This window comes from Salmo salar, chromosome ssa26 (genome assembly GCF_905237065.1).
Source record: "Salmo salar chromosome ssa26, Ssal_v3.1, whole genome shotgun sequence".
Lineage (NCBI taxonomy): Eukaryota > Metazoa > Chordata > Actinopteri > Salmoniformes > Salmonidae > Salmo > Salmo salar.
In genome coordinates, this window is record NC_059467.1 from 53,303,987 (window position 1) to 53,316,486 (window position 12,500).

General features: G+C 49.8%; 1 protein-coding gene across 2 annotated transcripts in view; it reads left to right on the forward strand.

The window, feature by feature from the left end:
- lrp3 (low density lipoprotein receptor-related protein 3) overlaps nt 1-12,500 on the forward strand; it is a 71,997-nt gene that overhangs the window by 9,016 nt on the left and 50,481 nt on the right. For both annotated transcript variants that reach the window (XM_045708709.1, XM_045708710.1), the window contains exon 3: nt 11,009-11,147. In XM_045708709.1, the coding sequence (XP_045564665.1) occupies nt 11,009-11,147 (139 nt within the window). The remainder of the gene's footprint in view (nt 1-11,008; nt 11,148-12,500) is intronic.

Sequence of the window (12,500 nt, forward strand, 5' to 3'; positions counted from 1 at the left end):
TCACCATGCGTTACTACGTCACCATGTGTCCTGTAGTGGTTACTACATCACCATGTGTCCTGTAGTGGTTACTACGTCACCATGTGTCCTGTAGTGGTTACTACGTCACCATGTGTCCTGTAGTGGTTACTACGTCACCATGCGTCCTGTAGTGTTTACTACGTCACCATGTGTCCTGTAGTGTTTACTACGTCACCATGTGTCCTGTAGTGGTTACTACGTCACCATGCGTCCTGTAGTGGTTACTACGTCACCATGCGTTACTACGTCACCATGCGTCCTGTAGTGGTTACTACATCACCATGCGTTACTACGTCACCATGCGTCCTGTAGTGGTTACTACGTCACCATGCGTCCTGTAGTGGTTACTACGTCACCATGCGTCCTGTAGTGTTTACTACGTCACCATGCGTCCTGTAGTGTTTACTACGTCACCATGTGTCCTGTAGTGGTTACTACGTCACCATGCGTCCTGTAGTGTTTACTACGTCACCATGTGTCCTGTAGTGGTTACTACGTCACCATGTGTCCTGTAGTGGTTACTACGTCACCATGTGTCCTGTAGTGTTTACTACGTCACCATGTGTCCTGTAGTGTTTACTACGTCACCATGTGTCCTGTAGTGGTTACTACGTCACCATGTGTCCTGTAGTGGTTACTACGTCACCATGCGTTACTACGTCACCATGCGTCCTGTAGTGGTTACTACGTCACCATGTGTCCTGTAGTGGTTACTACGTCACCATGTGTCCTGTAGTGGTTACTACGTCACCATGTGTCCTGTAGTGGTTACTACGTCACCATGTGTCCTGTAGTGGTTACTACGTCACCATGTGTCCTGTAGTGGTTACTACGTCACCATGTGTTACTACGTCACCATGTGTCCTGTAGTGGTTACTACGTCACCATGCGTCCTGTAGTGTTTACTACGTCACCATGTGTCCTGTAGTGGTTACTACGTCACCATGTGTCCTGTAGTGTTTACTACGTCACCATGTGTCCTGTAGTGGTTACTACGTCACCATGTGTCCTGTAGTGGTTACTACGTCACCATGCGTCCTGTAGTGGTTACTACGTCACCATGCGTCCTGTAGTGTTTACTACGTCACCATGTGTCCTGTAGTGGTTACTACATCACCATGCGTTACTACGTCACCATGCGTCCTGTAGTGGTTACTACGTCACCATGCGTCCTGTAGTGTTTACTACGTCACCATGTGTCCTGTAGTGGTTACTACGTCACCATGCGTTACTACGTCACCATGCGTCCTGTAGTGGTTACTACGTCACCATGTGATGGGGTTGCTGTGAAGCTCTTCCTTACATTTACATTTACATTTTAGTCATTTAGCAGACGCTCTTATCCAGAGCGACTTACAAATTGGTGCATTCACCTATAATATCCAGTGGAACAACCACTTTACAATAGTGCATCTAAATCTTTTAAGGGGGGGGGTAGAAGGATTACCTTATCCTATCCCAGGTATTCCTTGAAGAGGTGGGGTTTCAGGTGTCTCCGGAAGGTGGTGATTGACTCCGCTGTCCTGGCGTCGTGAGGGAGCTTGTTCCACCATTGGGGTGCCAGAGCAGCGAACAGTTTTGACTGGGCTGAGCGGGAACTGTGCTTCCTCAGAGGTAGGGAGGCGAGCAGGCCAGAGGTGGATGAACGCAGTGCCCTTGTTTGGGTGTAGGGCCTGATCAGAGCCTGAAGGTAGGGAGGTGCCGTTCCCCTCACAGCTCCGTAGGCAAGCACCATGGTCTTGTAGCGGATGCGAGCTTCAACTGGAAGCCAGTGGAGAGAGCGGAGGAGCGGGGTGACGTGAGAGAACTTGGGAAGGTTGAACACCAGACGGGCTGCGGCGTTCTGGATGAGTTGTAGGGGTTTAATGGCACAGGCAGGGAGCCCAGCCAACAGCGAGTTGCAGTAATCCAGACGGGAGATGACAAGTGCCTGGATTAGGACCTGCGCCGCTTCCTGTGTGAGGCAGGGTCGTACTCTGCGAATGTTGTAGAGCATGAACCTACAGGATCGGGTCACCGCCTTGATGTTGGTGGAGAACGACAGGGTGTTGTCCAGGGTCACGCCAAGGCTCTTAGCACTCTGGGAGGAGGACACAAGGGAGTTGTCAACCGTGATGGCGAGATCATGGAGCGGGCAGTCCTTCCCCGGGAGGAAGAGTAGCTCCGTCTTGCCGAGGTTCAGCTTGAGGTGGTGATCCGTCATCCACACTGATATGTCTGCCAGACATGCAGAGATGCGATTCGCCACCTGGTTGTCAGAAGGGGGAAAGGAGAAGATTAATTGTGTGTCATCTGCATAGCAATGATATGAGAGACCATGTGAGGATATGACAGAGCCAAGTGACTTGGTGTATAGCGAGAATAGGAGTGGGCCAAGAACAGAGCCCTGGGGGACACCAGTGGTGAGAGCACGTGGTGCGGAGACAGATTCTCGCCACGCCACCTGGTAGGAGCGACCTGTCAGGTAGGACGCAATCCAAGCGTGCGCGGTGCGGGAGATGCCCAGCTCGGAGAGGGTGGAGAGGAGGATCTGATGGTTCACGGTATCAAAGGCAGCAGATAGGTCTAGAAGGATGAGAGCAGAGGAGAGAGAGTTAGCTTTAGCAGTGCGGAGAGCCTCCGTGACACAGAGAAGAGCAGTCTCAGTTGAATGCCCAGTCTTGAAACCTGACTGATTAGGATCAAGAAGGTCATTCTGAGAGAGATAGCAAGAGAGCTGGCCAAGGACGGCGCGTTCAAGAGTTTTGGAGAGAAAGGAAAGAAGGGATACTGGCCTGTAGTTGTTGACATCGGAGGGATCGAGTGTAGGTTTTTTTCAGAAGGGGTGCAACTCTCGCTCTCTTGAAGACGGAAGGGACGTAGCCAGCGGTCAAGGATGCGTTGATGAGCGAGGTGAGGTAGGGGAGAAGGTCTCCGGAAATGGTCTGGAGAAGAGAGGAGGGGATAGGGTCAAGTGGGCAGGTTGTTGGGCGGCCGGCCGTCACAAGACGCGAGATTTCATCTGGAGAGAGAGGGGAGAAAGAGGTCAAAGCACAGGGTAGGGCAGTGTGAGCAGGACCAGCAGTGTCGTTTGACTTAGCAACGAGGATCGGATGTCGTCAACCTTCTTTTCAAAATGGTTGACGAAGTCATCCGCAGAGAGGGAGGAGGGGGGAGGGGGAGGAGGATTCAGGAGGGAGGAGAAGGTAGCAAAGAGCTTCCTAGGGTTAGAGGCAGATGCTTGGAGTTTAGAGTGGTAGAAAGTGGCTTTAGCAGCAGAGACAGAAGAGGAAAATGTAGAGAGGAGGGAGTGAAAGGATGCCAGGTCCGCAGGGGAGGCGAGTTTTCCTCCATTTCCGCTCGGCTGCCCGGAGCCCTGTTCTGTGAGCTCGCAGTGAGTCGTCGAGCCACGGAGCAGGAGGGGAGGACCGAGCCGGCCTGGAGGATAGGGGACAGAGGAAATCAAAGGATGCAGAGAGGGGAGGAGAGGAGGGTTGAGGAGGCAGAATCAGGAGATAGGTTGGAGAAGGTTTGAGCAGAGGGAAGAGATGATAGGATGGAAGAGGAGAGAGTAGCGGGAGAGAGAGAGCGAAGGTTGGGACGGCGCAATACCATCCGAGTAGGGGGAGAGTGAGAAGTGTTGGATGAGAGCGAGAGGGAAAAGGATACAAGGTAGTGGTCGGAGACTTGGAGGGGAGTTGCAATGAGATTAGTGGAAGAACAGCATCTAGTAAAGATGAGGTCAAGCGTATTGCCTGCCTTGTGAGTAGGGGGGGAAGGTGAGAGGGTGAGGTCGAAAGAGGAGAGGAGTGGAAAGAAGGAGGCAGAGAGGAATGAGTCGAAGGTAGACGTGGGGAGGTTAAAGTCACCCAGAACTGTGAGAGGTGAGCCATCCTCAGGAAAGGAACTTATCAAGGCGTCAAGCTCATTGATGAACTCTCCAAGAGAACCTGGAGGGCGATAAATGATAAGGATGTTAAGCTTGAAAGGGCTGGTAACTGTGACAGCATGGAATTCAAATGAGGAGATAGACAGATGGGTCAGGGGAGAAAGAGAGAATGTCCACTTGGGAGAGATGAGGATTCCAGTGCCACCACCCCGCTGGCTCGATGCTCTAGGGGTATGCGAGAACACGTAGTCAGACGAGGAGAGAGCAGTAGGAGTAGCAGTGTTATCTGTGGTGATCCATGTTTCCGTCAGCGCCAGGAAGTCTAGGGACTGGAGGGTAGCATAGGCTGAGATGAACTCAGCCTTGTTGGCCGCAGACCGGCAGTTCCAGAGGCTGCCGGAGACCTGGAACTCCACGTGGGTCGTGCGCGCTGGGACCACCAGGTTAGAGTGGCAGCGGCCACGCGGTGTGGAGCGTTTGTATGGCCTGTGCAGAGGAGAGAGAACAGGGATAGGCAGACACATAGTAGACAAGCTACAGAAGAGGCTACGCTAATGCAAATGAGATTGGAGTGACAAGTGGACTACACGTCTCGAATGTTCAGGAAGTTAAGCTTACGTTGCAAAAATGTTATTGACTAAAATGATACAGTACTGCTGGCTGGTGGAGTAGGCTAGCTAGCAGTGGCTGCGTTGTTGACTTTGAACGTGTAGCTGGCTAGGTAACCTCGGTAGTTTCAGTACTACACCTTGTCATGATACAAAGCAACTTTGTAGCTAGCTAGCTAACATAACACTAATCAAGACGTTCCTTGTAGTGTATTTAGTTTCAACAATGCTGCTCGTCGGTAATAGTTGGCTAGGTTAGGAAAAATGGCGTCGCGGGGGACGGAAATAGCTGGCTAGCTAACCTCGATGGCTGGCTAGCTAACAATTATCAATTAACAATTATCAAGCTATGACAAAGACAACTAGGTAGCTAGCTAGGTAACACTGCACTAGTCAAATCGTTCCGTTGTGAAGTATTAGTAACTACAGCGCTGCTAGTCGGTAACGGATGGCTAGCTGGCAGTGGGTTAATGATGACTAGGTGTGTTGAGTAAGTCTGGCGCCGCGTCGCGGCTGGCTAGCACACCTCGATAATACTCAAACTCAAACTACACAATTATCTTAGATACAGAGACAGCACAGACAACTATGTAGCTGGCTAACTAACACTAACACCACACTAATCATGGTTGCTGTGAAGCTCTTCCTTCACGGTTGCTGTGAAGCTCTTCCATCATGGTTGCTGTGAAGCTTGTCTTTCTAGTGATTTCTCAGCGTGATGAACCATATCTTCCCTGTCAATTCTGTCCCATTCCCCTTCTCCATGACCGAGGCTCTAGCCGTGTGTACACCTCTATATTTAATCAGCCTGCAGAGTATTTAGTGTGCATGCCAAGCAGCACCCTATTCCCTATATAGTGCACTACTTTAGACCAGAGCCTTGTGTAGGGAATAGTGTGTAATTTAGTCCTTACGAGCTGAGACCAGTTCAGGTCAGTCTCAAGGTTTTGTGTTGGTAGAGCATGGTGTGTGTTCGATTCCCACGGGGGACCAGTACGGGGGAAAAAAATGTGTGTGCGTGTGTGTGTGTGTGTGTGTGTCTTTCTCCTCCAGGGTGAGAGACATTTAATGAGATGGATATTTTCACCTCCTGGTGCACTGCAGATTGAAGAAGTGAAAATAGAAAGAGAGAGAGAGAGAGAGAGGAAGAGAGAGGAAGAGAGAGAGCAGGAGGAAGAGAGAGAGAGAGAGAAGAGAGAGAGAGAGGAAGAGAGAGAGAGAGAGAGAGAGAGAGAGAGAGAGGAAGGGAGAGAGGAAGAGAGAGAGAGAGGAAGAGAGAGAGGAAGAGAGGTTGAGAGAGAGGAAGAGAGAGAGGGAGAGAGAGAGAAAGGGAGAGGAAGAGGGAGAGGAAGAGAGAGGAAGAGAGGGAGAGAGAGAGGGGAAGAGAGAGAGGAAGAGAGAGAGGAAGAGAGGTTGAGAGGAGTGTATTAAAGCTAAGGTGGTGTGAGGTCACTGGGCCCTTCCTCTCTTCCTTTCCTGTGGCTTTGAAGCAGGGGCTTGTGGGGAACGCAGTCCAGGTCCTGATAAGAGTCTCTTCATACACACAGGGCCTTCAGAAAGTATCCTTGACTTTTCCCACATTTTGTTACATTACAGCCTTATTCTATAACTGATCAAATTGTTTTTTTCTCTCATTACTTTACACACAATACCCCATAATGACAAAGCAAAAAAAATAAAAAACTGAAATATCACATTTACTTATAAGTATTCAGACCATTTACTCAGTACTTTGTTTAAGAACATTTGGCGGGGATTACAGCCTCAAGTCTTCTTGGGTATGACACTACAAGCTTGGCACACCTGTGTTTTGGGTGTTTCTCCCATTCTTTGCTGCACAGCTATTTTCAGGTCTCTCCAGAGATGTTCGATCGGATTCAAGTCCGGGCTCTGGCTGGGCCACTCAAGGACGTTCAGAGACTTGTCCCGAAGCCACTCCTGTGTTGTCTTGGCTGTGTGCTTAGGGTCGTTGTCCTGTTGGAAGGTGAATCTTCACCCCAGTCTGAGATCCTGAGAGCTCTGGAGAAGGTTTTAATCAAAGATCTCTCTGTTCATCTTTTCCTCGATCCTGACTAGTCTCCCAGTCCCTGCTGCTGAAAAACATCCCCACAGCATGACCTGCCACCACCATGCTTCACCGTAGGGATGGTGCCAGGTTTCCTCTAGACGTGACGCTTGGCATTCAGGCCAGAGAGTTCAATCTTGGTTTCATCAAGCCAGAGAATCCTGTTTATCATGATCTGAATGTCCTTTAGGTGCCTTTTGGTAAACTCCAAGCGGGCTGTCATGTGCTTTTTACTGAGGAGTGGTTTCCGTCTGGCCACTCTACCATAAAGGCCTGATGGGTGGAGTGCTGCAGAGATGGTTGTCCTTCTGGAAGTTTCTCCTATCTCCACAGAGGAACTCTGGAGCTCTGTCAGAGTGACCATCGGGTTCTTGGTCACCTCCCTGACCAAGGCCCTTCACCCCCGATTGCTCAGTTTGGCCGGGCGGCCAGCTCTAGGAAGAGTCTTGGTGGTTCCAAACTTCTTCCATTTAAGAATGATGGAAGCCCCTGTGTTCTTGTGGACCTTCAATGCAGCAGAAATGTTTTGGTACCCTTCCCCAGATCTGTGCCTCGACACAATCCTGTCTCGGAGCTCTACGGACAATTCCTTCAACCTCATGGCTTGTTTTTTTGCTCTGACATGCGCTGTCAACTGTGGGACCTTATATAGACAGGTGTGTGCCTTTCCAAATGATGTCCAATCAATTGAATTTAACACAAGGTGGACTCCAATCAAGTTGTAGAAACATCTCAAAGATGATCAATGGAAACAGGATGCACATGAGCTCAGTGTCGAGTATCAATAGCAAAGGGTCTGGAAAAAATTGTACATTTACATTTTAGTCATTTAGCAGACACTCTTATCCAGAGCGACTCACAGTAGTGAATGCATACATTTCATAAATGTTTTCTTCTCCGTACTGGTCCCCCGCGGGAATCAAACCCACCACCCTGGCGTTGCAAACACCATGCTCTACCAACTGAGCCACCACAGGACATCATGTTGTGTCGTGGACATGTGGTGGTGTAGGGATGTTATATGATGTAATAATTTAACTTTAGTTTAGTTCAGTACAAACATAGTTCACTGTTTTATCTGTTGTTTTATATGTAATGTGGATGCTTTGGTGTGTTTGGACCCCAGGAAGAGTAGCTGCTGTCTAGACAGGAACTAATGGGGATCCATAATAAACCCCAAGAAGAGTAGCTGCTGCCTTGGCAGGAACTAATGGGGATCCATAATAAACCCCAGGAAGAGTAGCTGCTGCCTTGACAGGAACTAATGGGGATCCATAATAAACCCCAAGAAGAGTAGCTGCTGCCTTGGCAGGAACTAATGGGGATCCATAATAAACCCCAGGAAGAGTAGCTGCTGCTTTGGCAGGAACTAATGGGGATCCATAATAAACCCCAGGAAGAGTAGCTGCTGCTTTGGCAGGAACTAATGGGGATCCATAATAAACCCCCAGGAAGAGTAGCTGCTGCCTTGGCAGGAACTAATGGGGATCCATAATAAACCCCAGGAAGAGTAGCTGCTGCCTTGACAGGAACTAATGGGGATCCATAATAAACCCCAGCAAGAGTAGCTGCTGCCTTGGCAGGAACTAATGGGGATCCATAATAAACCCCAGGAAGAGTAGCTGCTGCCTTGACAGGAACTAATGGGGATCCATAATAAACCCCAGGAAGAGTAGCTGCTGCTTTGGCAGGAACTAATGGGGATCCATAATAAACCCCAGGAAGAGTAGCTGCTGCCTTGACAGGAACTAATGGGGATCCATAATAAACCCCAGGAAGAGTAGCTGCTGCCTTGACAGGAACTAATGGGGATCCATAATAAACCCCCAGGAAGAGTAGCTGCTGCCTTGACAGGAACTAATGGGGATCCATAATAAACCCCAGGAAGAGTAGCTGCTGCCTTGGCAGGAACTAATGGGGATCCATAATAAACCCCATGAAGAGTAGCTGCTGCCTTGGCAGGAACTAATGGGGATCCATAATAAACCCCGGGAAGAGTAGCTGCTGCCTTGACAGGAACTAATGGGGATCCATAATAAACCCCAGGAAGAGTAGCTGCTGCCTTGACAGGAACTAATGGGGATCCATAATACACCCCAGGAAGAGTAGCTGCTGCCTTGACAGGAACTAATGGGGATCCATAATAAACCCCAGGAAGAGTAGCTGCTGCCTTGACAGGAACTAATGGGGATCCATAATAAACCCCAGGAAGAGTAGCTGCTGCCTTGGCAGGAACTAATGGGGATCCATAATAAACCCCCAGGAAGAGTAGCTGCTGCCTTGACAGGAACTAATGGGGATCCATAATAAACCCCAGGAAGAGTAGCTGCTGCCTTGGCAGGAACTAATGGGGATCCATAATAAACCCCATGAAGAGTAGCTGCTGCCTTGGCAGGAACTAATGGGATCCATAATAAACCCCGGGAAGAGTAGCTGCTGCCTTGACAGGAACTACTGGGGATCCATAATAAACCCCAGGAAGAGTAGCTGCTGCCTTGACAGGAACTAATGGGGATCCATAATACACCCCAGGAAGAGTAGCTGCTGCCTTGACAGGAACTAATGGGGATCCATAATAAACCCCAGGAAGAGTAGCTGCTGCCTTGACAGGAACTAATGGGGATCCATAATAAACCCCAGGAAGAGTAGCTGCTGCCTTGACAGGAACTAATGGGGATCCATTATAAACCCCAGGAAGAGTAGCTGCTGCCTTGACAGGAACTAATGGGGATCCATAATAAACCCCAGGAAGAGTAGCTGCTGCCTTGACAGGAACTAATGGGGATCCATAATAAACCCCAGGAAGAGTAGCTGCTGCCTTGACAGGAACTAATGGGCATCCATAATAAACCCCAGGAAGAGTAGCTGCTGCCTTGGCAGGAACTAATGGGGATCCATAATAAACCCCAGGAAGAGTAGCTGCTGCCTTGACAGGAACTAATGGGGATCCATAATAAACCCCAGGAAGAGTAGCTGCTGCCTTGACAGGAACTAATGGGGATCCATAATAAACCCCAGGAAGAGTAGCTGCTGCCTTGACAGGAACTAATGGGCATCCATAATAAACCCCAGGAAGAGTAGCTGCTGCCTTGGCAGGAACTAATGGGGATCCATAATAAACCCCAGGAAGAGTAGCTGCTGCCCTGGTAGGAACTAATGGGGATCCATAATAAACCCCAGGAAGAGTAGCTGCGGCCTTGGCAGGAACTAATGGGGATCCATAATAAACCCCAGGAAGAGTAGCTGCTGCCTAGACAGGAACTAATGAGGATCCATAATAAACCCCAGGAAGAGTAGCTGCTGCCTTGGCAGGAACTAACGGGGATCCATAATAAACCCCAAGAACTAATGGGGATCGATAATAAACCCCCAGGAAGAGTAGCTGCTTCCTTGACAGGAACTAATGGGGATCCATAATAAACCCCAGGAAGAGTAGCTGCTTCCTTGACAGGAACTAATGGGGATCCATAATAAACCCCAGGAAGAGTAGCTGCTTCCTTGACAGGAAGTAATGGGGATCCATAATAAACCCCAGGAAGAGTAGCTGCTGCCTTGGCAGGAACTAATGGGGATCCATAATAAACCCCAGGAAGAGTAGCTGCTGCCTTGACAGGAACTAATGGGGATCCATAATAACCCCCAGGAAGAGTAGCTGCTGCCTTGGCAGGAACTAATGGGGATCCATAATAAACCCCAGGAAGAGTAGCTGCTGCCTTGGCAGGAACTAATGGGGATCCATAATAAACCCCAGGAAGAGTAGCTGCTGCCTTGTCAGGAACTAATGGGGATCCATAATAAACCCCAGGAAGAGTAGCTGCTGCCATGACAGAAACTAATGGGGATCCATAATACACCCCAGGAAGAGTAGCTGCTGTCTAGACAGGAACTAATGGGGATCCATAATAAACCCCAGGAAGAGTAGCTGCTGCCTTGGCAGGAACTAATGGGGATCCATAATAAACCCCAGGAAGAGTAGCTGCTGCCTTGGCAGGAACTAATGGGGATCCATAATACACCCCAGGAAGAGTAGCTGCTGCCTTGACAGGAACTAATGGGGATCCATAATAAACCCCAGGAAGAGTAGCTGCTGCTTTGGCAGGAACTAATGGGGATCCATAATAAACCCCAGGAAGAGTAGCTGCTACTTTGGCAGGAACTAATGGGGATCCATAATAAACCCCAGGAAGAGAAGCTGCTGCTGAGAGACACCAGGCACATTAGAAACAGGATGTTGTTACCCGCTGTGTTCCTGTGAGGAAGTGAGACATGGTTTTGATGCACCAGGGTCGTCTCAGACAATAACTAACTATGGTTTTGTATCTCGGGATGTATTTTTTGTGAACCACATACCACTCTCAGTTAATACAAGTGTGTCTGATTTTAGTCTCTCTCTTTCTCTCTCCCCCCTCCCCCCCTCCCCCCTCCCCCCCTCCCCCCTCTCCATAGCGGCATGCAGTGGGAAGGTTGAGCTCCATACAGAGAGGAGGGGCGTAATCTACAGCCCATCATGGCCCCTCAACTACCCCCCCGGAATGAACTGTTCCTGGAACATAGAGGGGGCCAGGGGAGAGGTCATCACCATCAGGTAACATAGAGGGGGACAGGAGAGAGGTTACCACCATCAGGTAACATAGAGGGGGACAGGAGAGAGGTTACCACCATCAGGTAACATAGAGGGGGCCAGGAGAGAGGTTACCACCATCAGGTAACAACATAGAGGGAGACAGGAGAGAGGTTACCACCATCAGGTAACATAGAGGGGGACAGGAGAGAGGTTACCACCATCAGGTAACATAGAGGGGGCCAGAGGAGAGGTTACCACCATCAGGTAACATAGAGGGAGACAGGAGAGAGGTTACCACCATCAGGTAACATAGAGGGAGACAGGAGAGAGGTTACCACCATCAGGTAACATAGAGGGAGACAGGAGAGAGGTTACCACCATCAGGTAACATAGAGGGGGACAGGAGAGAGGTTACCACCATCAGGTAACATAGAGGGGGCCAGGAGAGAGGTTACCACCATCAGGTAACATAGAGGGAGAGAGGAGAGAGGTTACCACCATCAGGTAACATAGAGGGAGAGAGGAGAGAGGTTACCACCATCAGGTAACATAGAGGGAGACAGGAGAGAGGTTACCACCATCAGGTAACATAGAGGGGGACAGGAGAGAGGTTACCACCATCAGGTAACATAGAGGGAGAGAGGAGAGAGGTTACCACCATCAGGTAACATAGAGGGGGACAGGAGAGAGGTTACCACCATCAGGTAACATAGAGGGGGACAGGAGAGAGGTTACCACCATCAGGTAACATAGAGGGAGACAGGAGAGAGGTTACCACCATCAGGTAACAACATAGAGGGAGACAGGAGAGAGGTTACCACCATCAGGTAACATAGAGGGAGAGAGGAGAGAGGTTTCCACCATCAGGTAACATAGAGGGGGACAGGAGAGAGGTTACCACCATCAGGTAACATAGAGGGAGACAGGAGAGAGGTTACCACCATCAGGTAACATAGAGGGGGACAGGAGAGAGGTTACCACCATCAGGTAACATAGAGGGGGACAGGAGAGAGGTTACCACCATCAGGTAACATAGAGGGGGACAGGAGAGAGGTTACCACCATCAGGTAACATAGAGGGAGACAGGAGAGAGGTTACCACCATCAGGTAACATAGAGGGGGACAGGAGAGAGATTACCACCATCAGGTAACATAGAGGGGGACAGGAGAGAGGTTACCACCATCAGGTAACATAGAGGGAGACAGGAGAGAGGTTATCACCATCAGGTAACATAGAGGGAGACAGGAGAGAGGTTACCACCATCAGGTAACATAGAGGGAGACAGGAGAGAGATTACCACCATCAGGTAACATAGAGGGGGACAGGAGAGAGGTTACCACCATCAGGTAACATAGAGGGAGACAGGAGAGAGG